Source organism: Telmatherina bonti (assembly GCF_933228915.1).
Source record: "Telmatherina bonti genome assembly, chromosome: 13".
NCBI lineage: Eukaryota > Metazoa > Chordata > Actinopteri > Atheriniformes > Telmatherinidae > Telmatherina > Telmatherina bonti.
Genome location: NC_136611.1, coordinates 1,923,061 through 1,943,596, shown reverse-complemented (window position 1 = coordinate 1,943,596; position 20,536 = coordinate 1,923,061). Strand labels below are relative to the sequence as shown.

General features: G+C 53.2%; 1 protein-coding gene across 1 annotated transcript; it reads right to left on the bottom strand.

The window, feature by feature from the left end:
• Positions 1–1,236: 1,236 nt before the first annotated feature.
• Positions 1,237–19,303, bottom strand: gstt1a (glutathione S-transferase theta 1a). Its single transcript, XM_079251438.1, has 5 exons — positions 19,177–19,303; positions 18,754–18,841; positions 17,882–18,032; positions 15,287–15,463; positions 1,237–1,476 (listed from the first exon to the last, which is right to left on the bottom strand). The coding sequence occupies exons 1-5, from the start codon at positions 19,280–19,282 to the stop codon at positions 1,276–1,278; spliced, it is 723 nt and encodes a 240-aa protein (XP_079107564.1). The 5' UTR covers positions 19,283–19,303; the 3' UTR covers positions 1,237–1,275.
• Between the last annotated feature and the right edge of the window lie 1,233 nt (positions 19,304–20,536).

Genomic DNA, 20,536 nt, shown 5'->3' with positions numbered 1-20,536 from the left:
CCAAACATTAGTCCATTCTGTGATAAGTGCAAAACTTCTGAAGTCTGACTCATCCATAGGTTCTGGTCTTGCCCCAGACTTGTCATGTTCTGGTTATAGGTTTTCTCTACTTCATCTCTATTATTAAAAGTTAGACAACTGCCGAATCCCCAAATGGTTGTTCGTCATCGCTGGAGAGGAGATGCCCTGATCCTCAATAAAACCTCACACCCTGTTCTTCACTTCCCTCGTGGTCAGACGCTGCGTTCTCCTCTAATGGAGGGACACTGTCCCACCAACACGTAAGCAATATCTAGTGGATCTGATGTTCTATTTGAAGCTTGAAATGATTCTCACTACAGCATGAGAGTAGGAAGTTCCAGGAGATGTTGGGACCCTTTTTAAAAACCTTGCAAAAGACGTGGTATCAGGAGATCTGGTGCAGCTTTAGTTTTACAACACAGACTGATATCTTACAAGTCTTATGTTTTTTTGTAGGGTCAGGCCTTCATACCGACTCTGACCGAGGGAGGAATAGGGTTTTGGGTGTTCATTTTATTCCTTTTTTCTGTGTATTGTTGTTTTGTCGTCTCATTTGTCCTCTCCCCCCACTGTACTGGATCTATAGTTCCTGGATCTGCCTACTTCCCGTGGGCCGGTGTAAAAGTTTCAATTTTTGTATGCTTCATGTCAAAAAATCTCAATAAAAAGATCTTGGATTATCAAAATCAAGTTTTATCAATTTTATTTATGTCATTCAATGATATTTTTAGAACTATTTATTTGAGACCAAGATATCTTACCATGTTGAGTTGTTGTGAGGGGCCACTGACGGGGTAGAACCCTGAAGGCAGCATGCTCTGGTGGGCATCTCTAAATGCACTCAGTAGCCAGTTTATTGGGTAAGACGGGACTAATAACATGTTTAGTTGAAAGCAAGAGACACAAAGTCTGGATCAACGTTTTCATCAAGCTTCCAGAGAGCAGTTTTGATGCTACATGCTCCTCCGTTATCATCGTGTTTATATCTTGCTGCATGTATAAGTGAATGAATGTGGACAAATGAAACATCTCCAGCCTCTGCACAACCACGTCAACTCGCTCTGTTCTCCTTGCAAGGAATATTTTTAAAACATGTTGTTGGAAAAGTACTACTGAGAACCCGTTTTGTGTGTTTTCCATGTTTATGTCTCATAAAAACAGAATTTCCACGCAGTCATTGCCTGTAAAAGCATTTAATAGCTGCGAGTTGGGATTTCTCTGCACTTTGTAACTCGTGGTATTTTGCCAGAAACCTCAGCGGAGAATTTTCTGTAGATTTTGCTTGAACTTCAGCAGGTCGGAGTCATCCTGCATCTTCTGCATCATTCCGCTGCGATCCAGGATTTTCTCGTGAGCCTCGTCAAACAGCTTTCCATGCAACTCCTTCTTCACTCGGTCTCTCCAGGCCACCAGCTTCGGCCGGCCTTCAAAGCCGTCCACACCGGCTGACAGAGGCTGGAAAACATCAGACCAGGAAAAGAAACTTTTCATGCCATCTGTGCCACGCCCACTACGGTACACGCTCTCATCGTCGCTTGATGTTTGGATGAAGATCATTCAGGATGAGGATCGGTTCATCATTCTGAATGAAACTTTTGGAGGAGATGGAGTCAAAGATTCATGCAGCTCAGGTGAAACAAAGTCCAGGTAGTTTTCCTGTTTGGTCCTTGTGATCCCATCTGGAATCTGGGACACACAACTCTTTCCCACAGTCCTTAAACGCATCTCCAGCTGTTCTATCAGGATGTATAACAAGAGTGCCAAAGTCTGGTCCACGAGATCTACCAACCTGGGAACCAGACTTCCATCTGGTCCAGGTCTGCAGAGACCTGGGAACCAGACCTCCATCTGGTCCAGGTCTGCAGAGACCTGGGAACCAGACTTCCATCTGGTCCAGGTCTGCAGAGACCTGGGAACCAGACCTCCATCTGGTCCAGGTCTGCAGAGACCTGAAAACCAGACTTCCATCTGGTCCAGGTCTGCAGAGACCTGGGAACCAGACCTCCATTTGGTCCAGGTCTGCAGAGACCAGGGAACCAGACTTCCATCTGGTCCAGGTCTGCAGAGACCTGGGAACCAGACCTCCATCTGGTCCAGGTCTGCAGAGACCAGGGAACCAGACTTCCATCTGGTCCAGGTCTGCAGAGACCTGGGAACCAGACCTCCATTTGGTCCAGGTCTGCAGAGACCAGGGAACCAGACCTCCATCTGGTCCAGGTCTGCAGAGACCTGGGAACCAGACCTCCATCTGGCCCATGTCTGCAGAGACCTGGGAACCAGACCTCCATCTGGTCCAGGTCTGCAGAGACCTTGGAACCAGACCTCCATCTGGTCCAGGTCTGCAGAGACCTGGGAACCAGACCTCCATCTGGTCCAGGTCTGCAGAGACCTGGGAACCAGACCTCCATCTGGCCCAGGTCTGCAGAGACCTGGGAACCAGACCTCCATCTGGTCCAGGTCTGCAGAGACCTGGGAACCAGACCTCCATCTGGTCCAGGTCTGCAGAGACCTGGGAAGCAGACTTCCATCTGGTCCAGGTCTGCAGAGACCTGGGAACCAGACCTCCATCTGGTCCAGGTCTGCAGAGACCTGGGAAGCAGACTTCCATCTGGTCCAGGTCTGCAGAGACCTGAGAACCAGACTTCCATCTGGTCCAGGTCTGCAGAGACCTGGGAAGCAGACTTCCATCTGGTCCAGGTCTGCAGAGACCTGAGAACCAGACTTCCATCTGGTCCAGGGCTGCAGAGACCAGGGAACCAGACTTCCATTTGGTCCAGGTCTGCAGAGACCTGGGAACCAGACTTCCATCTGGTCCAGGTCTGCAGAGACCTGGGAACCAGACCTCCATCTGGTCCAGGTCTGCAGAGACCTGGGAAGCAGACTTCCATCTGGTCCAGGTCTGCAGAGACCTGAGAACCAGACTTCCATCTGGTCCAGGTCTGCAGAGACCTGGGAAGCAGACTTCCATCTGGTCCAGGTCTGCAGAGACCTGGGAACCAGACCTCCATCTGGTCCAGGTCTGCAGAGACCTGGGAACCAGACTTCCATCTGGTCCAGGTCTGCAGAGACCTGGGAACCAGACCTCCATCTGGTCCAGGTCTGCAGAGACCTGGGAAGCAGACTTCCATCTGGTCCAGGTCTGCAGAGACCTGAGAACCAGACTTCCATCTGGTCCAGGTCTGCAGAGACCTGGGAACCAGACTTCCATCTGGTCCAGGTCTGCAGAGACCTGAGAACCAGACTTCCATCTGGTCCAGGTCTGCAGAGACCTGAGAACCAGACTTCCATCTGGTCCAGGTCTGCAGAGACCAGGGAACCAGACCTCCATTTGGTCCAGGTCTGCAGAGACCTGGGAACCAGACATCCATCTGGTCCAAGTCTAGGCCTGGGAACCAGACTTCCATCTGGTCCAGGTCTGCAGAGACCTGGTAACCAGACTTCCATCTGGTCCAGGTCTGCAGAGACCTGGGAACCAGACCTCCATTTGGTCCAGGTCTGCAGAGACCTGGGAACCAGACTTCCATCTGGTCCAGGTCTGCAGAGACCTGGGAACCAGACCTCCATCTGGTCCAGGTCTGCAGAGACCTGAGAACCAGACTTCCATCTGGTCCAGGTCTGCAGAGACCAGGGAACCAGACCTCCATTTGGTCCAGGTCTGCAGAGACCTGGGAACCAGACATCCATCTGGTCCAAGTCTAGGCCTGGGAACCAGACCTCCATCTGGTCCAGGTCTGCAGAGACCTGGGAAGCAGACTTCCATCTGGTCCAGGTCTGCAGAGACCTGGGAACCAGACCTCCATTTGGTCCAGGTCTGCAGAGACCTGGGAACCAGACTTCCATCTGGTCCAGGTCTGCAGAGACCTGGGAACCAGACCTCCATCTGGTCCAGGTCTGCAGAGACCTGGGAAGCAGACTTCCATCTCGTCCAGGTCTGCAGAGACCTGAGAACCAGACTTCCATCTGGTCCAGGTCTGCAGAGACCTGGGAAGCAGACTTCCATCTGGTCCAGGTCTGCAGAGACCTGGGAACCAGACTTCCATCTGGTCCAGGTCTGCAGAGACCTGGGAACCAGACCTCCATCTGGTCCAGGTCTGCAGAGACCTGAGAACCAGACTTCCATCTGGTCCAGGTCTGCAGAGACCAGGGAACCAGACCTCCATTTGGTCCAGGTCTGCAGAGACCTGGGAACCAGACATCCATCTGGTCCAAGTCTAGGCCTGGGAACCAGACTTCCATCTGGTCCAGGTCTGCAGAGACCTGGTAACCAGACTTCCATCTGGTCCAGGTCTGCAGAGACCTGGAAACCAGACTTCCATCTGGTCCAGGTCTGCAGAGACCTGGAAACCAGACTTCCATCTGTTCCAGGTCTGCAGAGACCTGGGAACCAGACTTCCATCTGTTCCAGGTCTGCAGAGACCAGGGAACCAGACCTCCATCTGGTCCAGGTCTGCAGAGACCTGGGAACCAGACCTCCATCTGGTCAAGGTCTAGGCCTGGGAACCAGACCTCCATCTGGTCCAGGTCTAGGCCTGGGAACCAGACTTCCATCTGGTCCAGGTCTAGGCCTGGGAACATAGACCTCCATTTGGTCCAGGTCTAGGCCTGGGAACCAGACCTCCATCTGGTCCAGGTCTAGGCCTGGGAACCAGACCTCCATCTGGTCCAGGACTAGGCCTGGGAACCAGACCTCCATCTGGTCCAGGTCTAGGCCTGGGAACCAGACCTCCATCTGGTCCAGGTCTAGGCCTGGGAACCAGACTTCCATCTGGTCCAGGTCTAGGCCTGGGAACCAGACCTCCATCTGGTCCAGGTCTAGGCCTGGGAACCAGACCTCCATCTGGTCCAGGTCTAGGCCTGGGAACCAGACCTCCATCTGGTCCAGGTCTAGGCCTGGGAACCAGACCTCCATCTGGTCAAGGTCTAGGCCTGGGAACCAGATCTCCATCTGGTCCAGGTCTAGGCCTGGGAACCAGACTTCCATCTGGTCCAGGTCTAGGCCTGGGAACATAGACCTCCATTTGGTCCAGGTCTAGGCCTGGGAACCAGACTTCCATCTGGTCCAGGTCTAGGCCTGGGAACCAGACCTCCATCTGGTCCAGGTCTAGGCCTGGGAACCAGACTTCCATCTGGTCCAGGTCTAGGCCTGGGAACCAGACCTCCATCTGGTCCAGGTCTAGGCCTGGGAACCAGACCTCCATCTGGTCCAGGTCTAGGCCTGGGAATCAGACCTCCATCTGGTCCAGGTCTAGGCCTGGGAACCAGACCTCCATCTGGTCCAGGTCTAGGCCTGGGAACCAGACCTCCATCTGGTCCAGGTCTAGGCCTGGGAATAAGACCTCCATCTGGTCCAGGTCTAAGCCTGGGAACCAGACCTCCATTTGGTCCAGGTCTGCAGAGACCTGAGAACCAGACCTCCATCTGGTCCAGGTCTGCAGAGACCTGGGAACCAGACCTCCATTTGGTCCAGGTCTGCAGAGACCAGGGAACCAGACCTCCATTTGGTCCAGGTCTGCCGAGACCTGAGAACCAGACCTCCATCTGGTCCAGGTCTGCAGAGACCTGGGAAGCAGACTTCCATCTGGTCCAGGTCTGCAGAGACCTGGGAAGCAGACTTCCATCTGGTCCAGGTCTGCAGAGACCTGAGAACCAGACTTCCATCTGGTCCAGGTCTGCAGAGACCTGGGAAGCAGACTTCCATCTGGTCCAGGTCTGCAGAGACCTGGGAACCAGACTTCCATCTGGTCCAGGTCTGCAGAGACCAGGGAACCAGACTTCCATCTGGTCCAGGTCTGCAGAGACCTGGGAACCAGACCTCCATCTGGTCCAGGTCTGCAGAGACCTGAGAACCAGACTTCCATCTGGTCAAGGTCTGCAGAGACCAGGGAACCAGACCTCCATTTGGTCCAGGTCTGCAGAGACCTGGGAACCAGACATCCATCTGGTCCAAGTCTAGGCCTGGGAACCAGACTTCCATCTGGTCCAGGTCTGCAGAGACCTGGTAACCAGACTTCCATCTGGTCCAGGTCTGCAGAGACCTGGGAACCAGACCTCCATTTGGTCCAGGTCTGCAGAGACCTGGGAACCAGACTTCCATCTGGTCCAGGTCTGCAGAGACCTGGGAACCAGACCTCCATCTGGTCCAGGTCTGCAGAGACCTGGGAAGCAGACTTCCATCTGGTCCAGGTCTGCAGAGACCTGAGAACCAGACTTCCATCTGGTCCAGGTCTGCAGAGACCTGGGAACCAGACTTCCATCTGGTCCAGGTCTGCAGAGACCTGGGAACCAGACCTCCATCTGGTCCAGGTCTGCAGAGACCTGAGAACCAGACTTCCATCTGGTCCAGGTCTGCAGAGACCAGGGAACCAGACCTCCATTTGGTCCAGGTCTGCAGAGACCTGGGAACCAGACATCCATCTGGTCCAAGTCTAGGCCTGGGAACCAGACTTCCATCTGGTCCAGGTCTGCAGAGACCTGGTAACCAGACTTCCATCTGGTCCAGGTCTGCAGAGACCTGGAAACCAGACTTCCATCTGGTCCAGGTCTGCAGAGACCTGGAAACCAGACTTCCATCTGTTCCAGGTCTGCAGAGACCTGGGAACCAGACTTCCATCTGTTCCAGGTCTGCAGAGACCAGGGAACCAGACCTCCATCTGGTCCAGGTCTGCAGAGACCTGGGAACCAGACCTCCATCTGGTCCAGGTCTGCAGAGACCTGGGAACCAGACTTCCATCTGGTCCAGGTCTAGGCCTGGGAACCAGACCTCCATCTGGTCCAGGTCTAGGCCTGGGAACCAGACTTCCATCTGGTCCAGGTCTAGGCCTGGGAACATAGACCTCCATTTGGTCCAGGTCTAGGCCTGGGAATCAGACCTCCATCTGGTCCAGGTCTAGGCCTGGGAACCAGACTTCCATCTGGTCCAGGTCTAGGCCTGGGAACCAGACCTCCATCTGGTCCAGGTCTAGGCCTGGGAACCAGACCTCCATCTGGTCCAGGTCTAGGCCTGGGAACCAGACTTCCATCTGGTCCAGGTCTAGGCCTGGGAACCAGACCTCCATCTGGTCCAGGTCTAGGCCTGGGAACCAGACCTCCATCTGGTCCAGGTCTAGGCCTGGGAACCAGACCTCCATCTGGTCCAGGTCTAGGCCTGGGAACCAGACCTCCATCTGGTCAAGGTCTAGGCCTGGGAACCAGACCTCCATCTGGTCCAGGTCTGCAGAGACCTGGGAACCAGACCTCCATCTGGTCAAGGTCTAGGCCTGGGAACCAGACCTCCATCTGGTCCAGGTCTAGGCCTGGGAACCAGACTTCCATCTGGTCCAGGTCTAGGCCTGGGAACATAGACCTCCATTTGGTCCAGGTCTAGGCCTGGGAACCAGACCTCCATCTGGTCCAGGTCTAGGCCTGGGAACCAGACCTCCATCTGGTCCAGGTCTAGGCCTGGGAACCAGACCTCCATCTGGTCCAGGTCTAGGCCTGGGAACCAGACCTCCATCTGGTCCAGGTCTAGGCCTGGGAACCAGACCTCCATCTGGTCCAGGTCTAGGCCTGGGAATAAGACCTCCATCTGGTCCAGGTCTAAGCCTGGGAACCAGACCTCCATTTGGTCCAGGTCTGCAGAGACCAGGGAACCAGACCTCCATTTGGTCCAGGTCTGCAGAGACCTGAGAACCAGACCTCCATCTGGTCCAGGTCTGCAGAGACCTGGGAACCAGACCTCCATTTGGTCCAGGTCTGCAGAGACCAGGGAACCAGACCTCCATTTGGTCCAGGTCTGCCGAGACCTGAGAACCAGACCTCCATCTGGTCCAGGTCTGCAGAGACCTGGGAAGCAGACTTCCATCTGGTCCAGGTCTGCAGAGACCTGGGAAGCAGACTTCCATCTGGTCCAGGTCTGCAGAGACCTGAGAACCAGACTTCCATCTGGTCCAGGTCTGCAGAGACCTGGGAAGCAGACTTCCATCTGGTCCAGGTCTGCAGAGACCTGGGAACCAGACTTCCATCTGGTCCAGGTCTGCAGAGACCAGGGAACCAGACTTCCATCTGGTCCAGGTCTGCAGAGACCTGGGAACCAGACCTCCATCTGGTCCAGGTCTGCAGAGACCTGAGAACCAGACTTCCATCTGGTCAAGGTCTGCAGAGACCAGGGAACCAGACCTCCATTTGGTCCAGGTCTGCAGAGACCTGGGAACCAGACATCCATCTGGTCCAAGTCTAGGCCTGGGAACCAGACTTCCATCTGGTCCAGGTCTGCAGAGACCTGGTAACCAGACTTCCATCTGGTCCAGGTCTGCAGAGACCTGGGAACCAGACTTCCATCTGGTCCAGGTCTGCAGAGACCTGGGAACCAGACCTCCATTTGGTCCAGGTCTGCAGAGACCTGGGAACCAGACTTCCATCTGGTCCAGGTCTGCAGAGACCTGGGAACCAGACCTCCATCTGGTCCAGGTCTGCAGAGACCTGGGAAGCAGACTTCCATCTGGTCCAGGTCTGCAGAGACCTGAGAACCAGACTTCCATCTGGTCCAGGTCTGCAGAGACCTGGGAACCAGACTTCCATCTGGTCCAGGTCTGCAGAGACCTGGGAACCAGACCTCCATCTGGTCCAGGTCTGCAGAGACCTGAGAACTGGACTTCCATCTGGTCCAGGTCTGCAGAGACCAGGGAACCAGACCTCCATTTGGTCCAGGTCTGCAGAGACCTGGGAACCAGACATCCATCTGGTCCAAGTCTAGGCCTGGGAACCAGACTTCCATCTGGTCCAGGTCTGCAGAGACCTGGTAACCAGACTTCCATCTGGTCCAGGTCTGCAGAGACCTGGAAACCAGACTTCCATCTGGTCCAGGTCTGCAGAGACCTGGAAACCAGACTTCCATCTGTTCCAGGTCTGCAGAGACCTGGGAACCAGACTTCCATCTGTTCCAGGTCTGCAGAGACCAGGGAACCAGACCTCCATCTGGTCCAGGTCTGCAGAGACCTGGGAACCAGACCTCCATCTGGTCCAGGTCTGCAGAGACCTGGGAACCAGACTTCCATCTGGTCCAGGTCTAGGCCTGGGAACCAGACCTCCATCTGGTCCAGGTCTAGGCCTGGGAACCAGACTTCCATCTGGTCCAGGTCTAGGCCTGGGAACATAGACCTCCATTTGGTCCAGGTCTAGGCCTGGGAATCAGACCTCCATCTGGTCCAGGTCTAGGCCTGGGAACCAGACTTCCATCTGGTCCAGGTCTAGGCCTGGGAACCAGACCTCCATCTGGTCCAGGTCTAGGCCTGGGAACCAGACCTCCATCTGGTCCAGGTCTAGGCCTGGGAACCAGACTTCCATCTGGTCCAGGTCTAGGCCTGGGAACCAGACCTCCATCTGGTCCAGGTCTAGGCCTGGGAACCAGACCTCCATCTGGTCCAGGTCTAGGCCTGGGAACCAGACCTCCATCTGGTCCAGGTCTAGGCCTGGGAACCAGACCTCCATCTGGTCAAGGTCTAGGCCTGGGAACCAGACCTCCATCTGGTCCAGGTCTGCAGAGACCTGGGAACCAGACCTCCATCTGGTCAAGGTCTAGGCCTGGGAACCAGACCTCCATCTGGTCCAGGTCTAGGCCTGGGAACCAGACTTCCATCTGGTCCAGGTCTAGGCCTGGGAACATAGACCTCCATTTGGTCCAGGTCTAGGCCTGGGAACCAGACCTCCATCTGGTCCAGGTCTAGGCCTGGGAACCAGACCTCCATCTGGTCCAGGTCTAGGCCTGGGAACCAGACCTCCATCTGGTCCAGGTCTAGGCCTGGGAACCAGACCTCCATCTGGTCCAGGTCTAGGCCTGGGAACCAGACTTCCATCTGGTCCAGGTCTAGGCCTGGGAACCAGACCTCCATCTGGTCCAGGTCTAGGCCTGGGAACCAGACCTCCATCTGGTCCAGGTCTAGGCCTGGGAACCAGACCTCCATCTGGTCCAGGTCTAGGCCTGGGAACCAGACCTCCATCTGGTCAAGGTCTAGGCCTGGGAACCAGATCTCCATCTGGTCCAGGTCTAGGCCTGGGAACCAGACTTCCATCTGGTCCAGGTCTAGGCCTGGGAACATAGACCTCCATTTGGTCCAGGTCTAGGCCTGGGAACCAGACTTCCATCTGGTCCAGGTCTAGGCCTGGGAACCAGACCTCCATCTGGTCCAGGTCTAGGCCTGGGAACCAGACTTCCATCTGGTCCAGGTCTAGGCCTGGGAACCAGACCTCCATCTGGTCCAGGTCTAGGCCTGGGAACCAGACCTCCATCTGGTCCAGGTCTAGGCCTGGGAATCAGACCTCCATCTGGTCCAGGTCTAGGCCTGGGAACCAGACCTCCATCTGGTCCAGGTCTAGGCCTGGGAACCAGACCTCCATCTGGTCCAGGTCTAGGCCTGGGAATAAGACCTCCATCTGGTCCAGGTCTAAGCCTGGGAACCAGACCTCCATTTGGTCCAGGTCTGCAGAGACCAGGGAACCAGACCTCCATTTGGTCCAGGTCTGCAGAGACCTGAGAACCAGACCTCCATCTGGTCCAGGTCTGCAGAGACCTGGGAACCAGACCTCCATTTGGTCCAGGTCTGCAGAGACCAGGGAACCAGACCTCCATTTGGTCCAGGTCTGCCGAGACCTGAGAACCAGACCTCCATCTGGTCCAGGTCTGCAGAGACCTGGGAAGCAGACTTCCATCTGGTCCAGGTCTGCAGAGACCTGGGAAGCAGACTTCCATCTGGTCCAGGTCTGCAGAGACCTGAGAACCAGACTTCCATCTGGTCCAGGTCTGCAGAGACCTGGGAAGCAGACTTCCATCTGGTCCAGGTCTGCAGAGACCTGGGAACCAGACTTCCATCTGGTCCAGGTCTGCAGAGACCAGGGAACCAGACTTCCATCTGGTCCAGGTCTGCAGAGACCTGGGAACCAGACCTCCATCTGGTCCAGGTCTGCAGAGACCTGAGAACCAGACTTCCATCTGGTCAAGGTCTGCAGAGACCAGGGAACCAGACCTCCATTTGGTCCAGGTCTGCAGAGACCTGGGAACCAGACATCCATCTGGTCCAAGTCTAGGCCTGGGAACCAGACTTCCATCTGGTCCAGGTCTGCAGAGACCTGGTAACCAGACTTCCATCTGGTCCAGGTCTGCAGAGACCTGGGAACCAGACCTCCATTTGGTCCAGGTCTGCAGAGACCTGGGAACCAGACTTCCATCTGGTCCAGGTCTGCAGAGACCTGGGAACCAGACCTCCATCTGGTCCAGGTCTGCAGAGACCTGGGAAGCAGACTTCCATCTGGTCCAGGTCTGCAGAGACCTGAGAACCAGACTTCCATCTGGTCCAGGTCTGCAGAGACCTGGGAACCAGACTTCCATCTGGTCCAGGTCTGCAGAGACCTGGGAACCAGACCTCCATCTGGTCCAGGTCTGCAGAGACCTGAGAACCAGACTTCCATCTGGTCCAGGTCTGCAGAGACCAGGGAACCAGACCTCCATTTGGTCCAGGTCTGCAGAGACCTGGGAACCAGACATCCATCTGGTCCAAGTCTAGGCCTGGGAACCAGACTTCCATCTGGTCCAGGTCTGCAGAGACCTGGTAACCAGACTTCCATCTGGTCCAGGTCTGCAGAGACCTGGAAACCAGACTTCCATCTGGTCCAGGTCTGCAGAGACCTGGAAACCAGACTTCCATCTGTTCCAGGTCTGCAGAGACCTGGGAACCAGACTTCCATCTGTTCCAGGTCTGCAGAGACCAGGGAACCAGACCTCCATCTGGTCCAGGTCTGCAGAGACCTGGGAACCAGACCTCCATCTGGTCCAGGTCTGCAGAGACCTGGGAACCAGACTTCCATCTGGTCCAGGTCTAGGCCTGGGAACCAGACCTCCATCTGGTCCAGGTCTAGGCCTGGGAACCAGACTTCCATCTGGTCCAGGTCTAGGCCTGGGAACATAGACCTCCATTTGGTCCAGGTCTAGGCCTGGGAATCAGACCTCCATCTGGTCCAGGTCTAGGCCTGGGAACCAGACTTCCATCTGGTCCAGGTCTAGGCCTGGGAACCAGACCTCCATCTGGTCCAGGTCTAGGCCTGGGAACCAGACCTCCATCTGGTCCAGGTCTAGGCCTGGGAACCAGACTTCCATCTGGTCCAGGTCTAGGCCTGGGAACCAGACCTCCATCTGGTCCAGGTCTAGGCCTGGGAACCAGACCTCCATCTGGTCCAGGTCTAGGCCTGGGAACCAGACCTCCATCTGGTCCAGGTCTAGGCCTGGGAACCAGACCTCCATCTGGTCAAGGTCTAGGCCTGGGAACCAGACCTCCATCTGGTCCAGGTCTAGGCCTGGGAACCAGACTTCCATCTGGTCCAGGTCTAGGCCTGGGAACATAGACCTCCATTTGGTCCAGGTCTAGGCCTGGGAACCAGACCTCCATCTGGTCCAGGTCTAGGCCTGGGAACCAGACCTCCATCTGGTCCAGGTCTAGGCCTGGGAACCAGACTTCCATCTGGTCCAGGTCTAGGCCTGGGAACCAGACCTCCATCTGGTCCAGGTCTAGGCCTGGGAACCAGACCTCCATCTGGTCCAGGTCTAGGCCTGGGAATCAGACCTCCATCTGGTCCAGGTCTAGGCCTGGGAACCAGACCTCCATCTGGTCCAGGTCTAGGCCTGGGAACCAGACCTCCATCTGGTCCAGGTCTAGGCCTGGGAATCAGACCTCCATCTGGTCCAGGTCTGCAGAGACCAGGGAACCAGACCTCCATTTGGTCCAGGTCTGCAGAGACCTGAGAACCAGACCTCCATCTGGTCCAGGTCTGCAGAGACCTGGGAACCAGACCTCCATTTGGTCCAGGTCTGCAGAGACCAGGGAACCAGACCTCCATTTGGTCCAGGTCTGCCGAGACCTGAGAACCAGACCTCCATCTGGTCCAGGTCTGCAGAGACCTGGGAACCAGACCTCCATCTGGTCCAGGTCTGCAGAGACCAGGGAACCAGACCTCCATCTGGTCCAGGTCTGCAGAGACCTGGGAACCAGACCTCCATCTGGTCCAGGTCTGCAGAGACCTGGGAACCAGACCTCCATCTGGTCCAGGTCTGCAGAGACCTGGGAAGCAGACATCCATCTGGTCCAAGTCTAGGCCTGGGAACCAGACCTCCATCTGGTCCAGGTCTGCAGAGACCTGGGAAGCAGACTTCCATCTGTTCCAGGTCTGCAGAGACCTGGGAACCAGACCTCCATCTGGTCCAGGTCTGCAGAGACCTGGGAACCAGACCTCCATCTGGTCCAGGTCTGCAGAGACCTGGGAACCAGACTTCCATCTGGTCCAGGTCTGCAGAGTCCTGGGAACCAGACCTCCATCTGGTCCAGGTCTGCAGAGACCTGGGAACCAGACCTCCATCTGCTCTAGGTCTGCAGAGACCTGGGAACCAGACCTCCATCTGTTCCAGGTCTAGGCCTGGGAACCAGACTTCCATCTGTTCCAGGTCTGCAGAGACCTGGGAAGCAGACTTCCATCTGTTCCAGGTCTGCAGAGACCTGGGAACCAGACCTCCATCTGGTCAAGGTCTAGGCCTGGGAACCAGACCTCCATCTGGTCCAGGTCTAGGCCTGGGAACCAGACTTCCATCTGGTCCAGGTCTAGGCCTGGGAACATAGACCTCCATTTGGTCCAGGTCTAGGCCTGGGAACCAGACCTCCATCTGGTCCAGGTCTAGGCCTGGGAACCAGACCTCCATCTGGTCCAGGTCTAGGCCTGGGAACCAGACCTCCATCTGGTCCAGGTCTAGGCCTGGGAACCAGACTTCCATCTGGTCCAGGTCTAGGCCTGGGAACCAGACCTCCATCTGGTCCAGGTCTAGGCCTGGGAACCAGACCTCCATCTGGTCCAGGTCTAGGCCTGGGAACCAGACTTCCATCTGGTCCAGGTCTAGGCCTGGGAACATAGACCTCCATTTGGTCCAGGTCTAGGCCTGGGAACCAGACCTCCATCTGGTCCAGGTCTAGGCCTGGGAACCAGACTTCCATCTGGTCCAGGTCTAGGCCTGGGAACCAGACTTCCATCTGGTCCAGGTCTAGGCCTGGGAACATAGACCTCCATTTGGTCCAGGTCTAGGCCTGGGAACATAGACCTCCATTTGGTCCAGGTCTAGGCCTGGGAACCAGACCTCCATCTGGTCCAGGTCTAGGCCTGGGAACCAGACTTCCATCTGGTCCAGGTCTAGGCCTGGGAACATAGACCTCCATTTGGTCTAGGTCTAGGCCTGGGAACATAGACCTCCATCTGGTCCAGGTCTAGGCCTGGGAACCAGACCTCCATCTGGTCCAGGTCTAGGCCTGGGAACCAGACTTCCATCTGGTCCAGGTCTAGGCCTGGGAACCAGACCTCCATCTGGTCCAGGTCTAGGCCTGGGAACCAGACCTCCATCTGGTCCAGGTCTAGGCCTGGGAATCAGATCTCCATCTGGTCCAGGTCTAGGCCTGGGAACCAGACCTCCATCTGGTCCAGGTCTAGGCCTGGGAATCAGACCTCCATCTGGTCCAGGTCTAGGCCTGGGAATCAGACCTCCATCTGGTCCAGGTCTAGGCCTGGGAACCAGACTTCCATCTGGTCCAGGTCTAGGCCTGGGATCCAGACCTCCATCTGGTTCAGGTCTGCAGGGACCTGGGAACCAGACCTCCATCTGGTTCAGGTCTGCAGAGACCTGGGAACCAGACCTCCATCTGGTTCAGGTCTGCAGAGACCTGGGAACCAGACCTCCATCTGGTCCAGGTCTAGGCCTGGGAACCAGACCTCCATCTGGTCCAGGTCTAGGCCTGGGAACCAGACCTCCATCTGGTCCAGGTCTAGGCCTGGGAACCAGACCTCCATCTGGTCCAGGTCTAGGCCTGGGAACCAGACTTCCATCTGGTCCAGGTCTAGGCCTGGGAACCAGACCTCCATCTGGTCCAGGTCTAGGCCTGGGAACCAGACCTCCATCTGGTCCAGGTCTAGGCCTGGGAACCAGACCTCCATCTGGTCCAGGTCTGCAGAGATCTACTGACATGTCTGAAAGCCGGCTGTAAACTACGGCAGCCTGTGAGGGACAGAGGAAGAAACGTTTTCCCTGCAGGCGCAGAAAGTTTACTCCTCCTGTAAAATGGAGAAGGAGCAGAAGCAGGAGCAGAAGCATGAGGAGGAGGAGGAGGAGCATGAGGAGCAGGAGGAGGAGCATGAGGAGGAGCAGGAGCAGGAAGAGGAGGAGCAGGAGGAGGAGGAGGAGGAGGAGCAGTGGGATCAGTCCTCTTACCTGCATGACCTCCACCACAGCGGCCACGTCGGCCATGGAGACGTGGTCTCCTGCGATGAAGAGCTTGGTCTGGAGGAACTTCTCCTCCAGGAGGTGCAGCGACTGCTTCATGTCCTCCAGGGAGGAGTCCAGCTTGTCCTTCGGTGCCTCGGCGCCCATGATGAAAGGATACAGAACCTGTTCCCGGTCAGAGCAGCAGTTAGACGCTGGTTTCCTTCCTTAGAAACATGTGGCGCAGGGACCAAAACAGGCCCTCCACACAAAACTAATAAATAAAACATGAAACCCGGGATGTTTAAAAAGGCTTTTTAACAGAAGAATATTTTCCTCAGTAAAAAGGACAGAAGTTTTTCTGATGGTGCTGGAGAGACCTCTTTCTGGTCAGAGCGCAGTAAAATAAGTCGCCACATCGGGCGTAAAGCCTCCGCTGGCCACCGCTTCTGCAGCTGGATATGTAACAGGAATAGTTTCCCTGCGCTTTCGGGGAATCAGGGTGCATTATGGGATTCCAGCAACACGCTGAAACCTTCTTGTGATTAAAAGCAGCATGAGCTGGTGGAGCCGCCGGATACTTTGGGAAGAACTGAAGAGAGTTATCTCTTATCTTTGCATCTGGGTTGTTTTGCATTAGAAGAACTTCTCTGGCTCCTGCTGCAGTTTTCATTGGACTGTCTCCCTTCAATCTGTTGGAAATCTGCCTGAACAAAGCAAGCGGAGCCCTGAACTTTACTTCTTGCACCATCACTGATTAAACCAGCAGTGCAGTGAAATAACTCTGGTCGTTGATCGTCTGTGTATGAAGCAACAGTTCTTCTCCGCTGTTGGTCGGATTTTTCTTATCATGCTGACTTTGCATTTCAAGATGTTTGCCTCTTCTTCTCTTCTGTATTTTTACGGATTGTTTTCTTTGTGCTGCAGAGTCCAAATTGGGGAAAACAAATCAGTGTTTTTCAGCCACTGTGCCGTGGCACACTCGTGTGCCTGGAGGGATTGTCAGGTGTGTTAAGGAAAATAATTGAATGTCACGTAATTGATCTAAATACCAGCTCCGTGTTCATCCAAACAGAACGAGGTTTCACACTGAGCGTGTAGAACAATGAACATTCATAATAAGACTTTTTCTTTGATTCTTATTTAAGATATGTTGAAAAGAACTTCATATTTAAAATGATAATTTCATCTTAATTTGCTACAGTTTCATTTTTCAACATTCTCGGTTTGTGGTGTGCCCTGTGATCCTTTCAATGAAAATAATGTACATTGGTGCAAACAAGGTAGCAGCAGCTAAGACTAAGAATGTAGACTCATGCATTAGCAGCTAATGCTAAGAATGCAGGTTCACACATTAGCAGCTAAGGCTAAGAATGTAGGCTCATGCATTAGCAGCTAATGCCAAGAATGCAAGTTCAAACATTAGCAGCTATTGCTAAGAATGTAGGTTCACACATTAGCAGCTAATGCCAAGAATGCAGGTTCACCCATTAGCAGCTAACGCTAAGAATGCAGGTTCACACATTAGCAGCTAATGCTAAGAATGCAGGTTCACCCATTAGCAGCTAATGCTAAGAATGCAGGTTCACCCATTAGCAACTAATGCTAAGAGTGCAGGTTCACCCATTAGCAGCTAATGCTAAGAATGCAGGTTCACCCATTAGCAGCTATTGCTAAGAATGCAGGTTCACCCATTAGCAGCTATTGCTAAGAATGCAGGTTCACCTATTAGCAGCTATTACTAAGAATGTAGGTTCACACATTAGCAGCTAATGCTAAGAATGCAGGTTCACACATTAGCAGGTAACGCTAAGAATGCAGGTTCACCCATTAGCAGCTAACGCTAAGAATGCAGGTTCACACATTAGCAGCTGATGCTAAGAATGCAGGTTGACACATTAGCTGCTAATGCCAAGAATGCAGGTTCACACATTAGCAGCTAATGCTAAGAATGTAGGTTCACACATTAGCAGCTAATGCTAAGAATGCAGGTTCACCCATTAGCAGCTAACGCTAAGAATGCAGGTTCACACATTAGCAGCTAATGCTAAGAATGCAGGTTCACCTATTAGCAGCTATTGCTAAGAATGCAGGTTCACCCATTAGCAGCTAACGCTAAGAATGCAGGTTCACACATTAGCAGCTGATGCTAAGAATGCAGGTTCACACATTAGCTGCTAATGCCAAGAATGCAGGTTCACACATTAGCAGCTAATGCTAAGAATGCAGGTTCACACATTACCAGCTAATGCTAAGAATGCAGGTTCACACATTAGCAGCTAAGGCTAAGAATGCAGGTCCATACATTAGCAGCTAACGCTAAGACCATGGTCTCTGCCAAACACCTAATGTTTGAAAATAACAGGAAGTGACATCACCATGCACATTTGCACACTGCAATAAATGTGGTATTTCAGAAGTGGATGTAGACATGGTATGTCAGGTTATTACAGTACTTTGATTACTCCCAAACATCTGATTGTGATGCTCAGTGTTTTATGACAGCAATGAACATGGATACATAAAACTCTGTAAATAAAAGGATGTGGGAGGTCGAGTCAGGTGAAGTGAGGCCAGAATACAGGACTGAAGTGGGACACGAACCCTGAACAGGAAGACCTTTGAACAGTGGGCTCGGAGGTTCAGGTGCTGCCAAGACAAGTATTCATTAACACGAGCTCGCTGCTGCAGGTCAGCTGGAAACCAGTGGTCTGCTGCCGAATGTTTCTGCACCATGTACTTCATGATGGCAGTGCTGCAACACAGACACGTGAAACACAGATGAGACACAAGAAAAAGACATTTGCTTTACCTATAAAAACGTGATCTTTGCTAAAATCAACACTTATCCGTTTTTAGATATATTGAAATGCTAATTTTACTCATGTGCTGCCAGTGTTGTACATGTTGCAATGCATTCTGGGTGCTGATATATTTGGGGTGTAAGCAGTCTCTTGACTCCACCTCATGGCTCAATGTCCACCGTTCAGCCTTTTCAATTTGAACCCGAAGAGTCAACTTCAGATTGACTTTTACTAGCCAGAGAGATCTCAGAGAAGAGGCAGGATGAAGATGGTGCTAAATTGGCCGTAACTATGAGGTGTTTAAGTTCAGTAACTCACAGATTTTTCTTTTAAAATGTGTGAAAGATTCCTTCAGACAGCATTTTGACTCATGTGCTGCAAGTTCTGCAGAAGAACCAGCTGCAGTGGGAAAAACCGTCCTCTGGCGCAGTCCGACGTGAGGCAACGCTGCTGGGTGGCCTTGTTACTATGCAAGCGTCAGCTGGGCCTCAGTGTCCATTTCTCTCTGTTTCCATTAAATGCAACACATTCCTTTTACACCCCCCAGTTTCCTCCCAATCCCTATTGGTGTGGGGGAGAGGGGGGTTAACAAAAAGGAAATAGGACTACTTTACTCATTCCCAGGATAGACAGGCTTCAGAAAAACTGAATCACTGACAGAAACTTTTCTACCTCTCTGTGAGAACAAAGCTTCCATCCTTCATGACAGGCACCTTCTTCACGATGCTGAGCTTTCCGAACTCCTCACTGTACTGCTGACCTGAAACAGACAGACAGAAGTTTAGAATAAAAATGGCAGAAATGATTTAACTGTCTGTTCCACTGTGCTGAGATCGATAAAAGCAGCCAGCTACGTAAGAGTTAATGTAATTCTACTCCTCAGCCTGCTGATTTCTGGGTAAAATGCATGAGTCCAGAGGGAGTTTGTGTATGCAGAACACAGTCAGCGCCTGCAAGACATTCAAGTCACAACTCAACAAAAGGTGTTTTCAGACTTTACAAAGTTAAACTGAAGGGAGAGAAATTCCTGCATGGAAAAGGTTGAGTTAACATCTGGATTTCAGGCAGAATAGGAGCTGGGCAGTGTGGACTTACCTGATGTCAGAGAGATCAACTTAAACTCAAAGGGGATCCCGAGTGCTTTGGCAAACAGGTAGACGGCCCGGCACGGTGGAGAGTACAGGTCCAGATAGAGCTCCATGTTGTCAGACTGAAGGCTGCAGCTGCGTTCCTCTTGTGTTTTCTCTGCTCTCCTAGCAGGACTCTTATCTTCCGTCCTCCCACGACTCCGCCTCTCTGGCTATCACCAGCTCCGAGTCTTAAACCGGAGCGACAATTCAAAGCCAACAGGCCGTCCTGGATGACCAGTCTGACCTCTGACCTCGCCTCAGTGCAACGTTTTGTAAACACTGCTGTTATAATCACATTTTTATCAGCTTGCTGCGTCTCTTGTCCAACAGATGTAATCAAGTAACAGAGTTTGACACGTTGTCCTGTTGATTCACACGTAAACCTTCAGCTTTTCATTCTCATCATCAACCTGGTGTCTGAAGACTACAGTAAATAATCTAAAGCGAATTATTTTAATTTCTACAACCCTGTATGTTTGGGAAGAGTCCATGTCTGACTTCCACACATGAATCAATTTTATTAGGCGGGAAGCCTGTTAATAATTATTCCATCAGGATCAGCTGTGATGGAAGAGGGAAACTGTAAAAACATCCTTGCAAAACAGAAATCTGCCTTTTAATTACTGATATGTTCTACTCTTTAGTGCTTTTATTTGCTGCTTTAAACGTCCGATGACTGCTTATTATTGACAAGTTGGTCCCAGAATTATCTGAGAATGTTGTTTAGGTTCATCAACGTACGTAATATATTCTCTATCATCTGGTAAATAGTCGGATCCTTCATTTCCTCCAGACCTCCATCACTTCATGGTCTGAGAGAACAAGATGGAAACATTCCTCAGAGATATTTTTCCATATTATCATGAAAACATCAGGAGTTGCTGCACATGATGATGAGACTCTTCCGTTCCACCTCATCACCATAAGAATCTCCCGTTCCACCTCATCACCATAAGAATCTCCCGTTCCACCTCATCACGATGAGAATCTGCCGTTCCACCTCATCACCATAAGAATCTCCCGTTCCACCTCATCACCATGAGAATCTCCCGTTCCACCTCATCACGATGAGAATCTGCTGTTCCACCTCATCACCATGAGAATCTCCCGTTCCACCTCATCACGATGAGAATCTGCTGTTCCACCTCATCATGATGAGAATCTCCCGTTCCACCTCATCACCATAAGAATCTCCCGTTCCACCTCATCACCATGAGAATCTCCCGTTCCACCTCATCACGATGAGAATCTGCTGTTCCACCTCATCACCATAAGAATCTCCCGTTCCACCTCATCACCATAAGAATCTCCCGTTCCACCTCATC

Excerpts from the sequence above, each read along its gene's own strand:
- gstt1a (XM_079251438.1), bottom strand. The coding sequence starts at position 19,282 with ATGGAGCTCTATCTGGACCTGTACTCTCCACCGTGCCGGGCCGTCTAC. Across the intron at positions 18,033-18,753 it reads AGCTTTGTTCTCACAGAGAG|CACTGCCATCATGAAGTACA; the intron begins GTAGAAAAGTTT and ends TCTGTGTTGCAG. Across the intron at positions 15,464-17,881 it reads CAAAGGTCTTCCTGTTCAGG|GTTCTGTATCCTTTCATCAT; the intron begins GTTCGTGTCCCA and ends GACCGGGAACAG.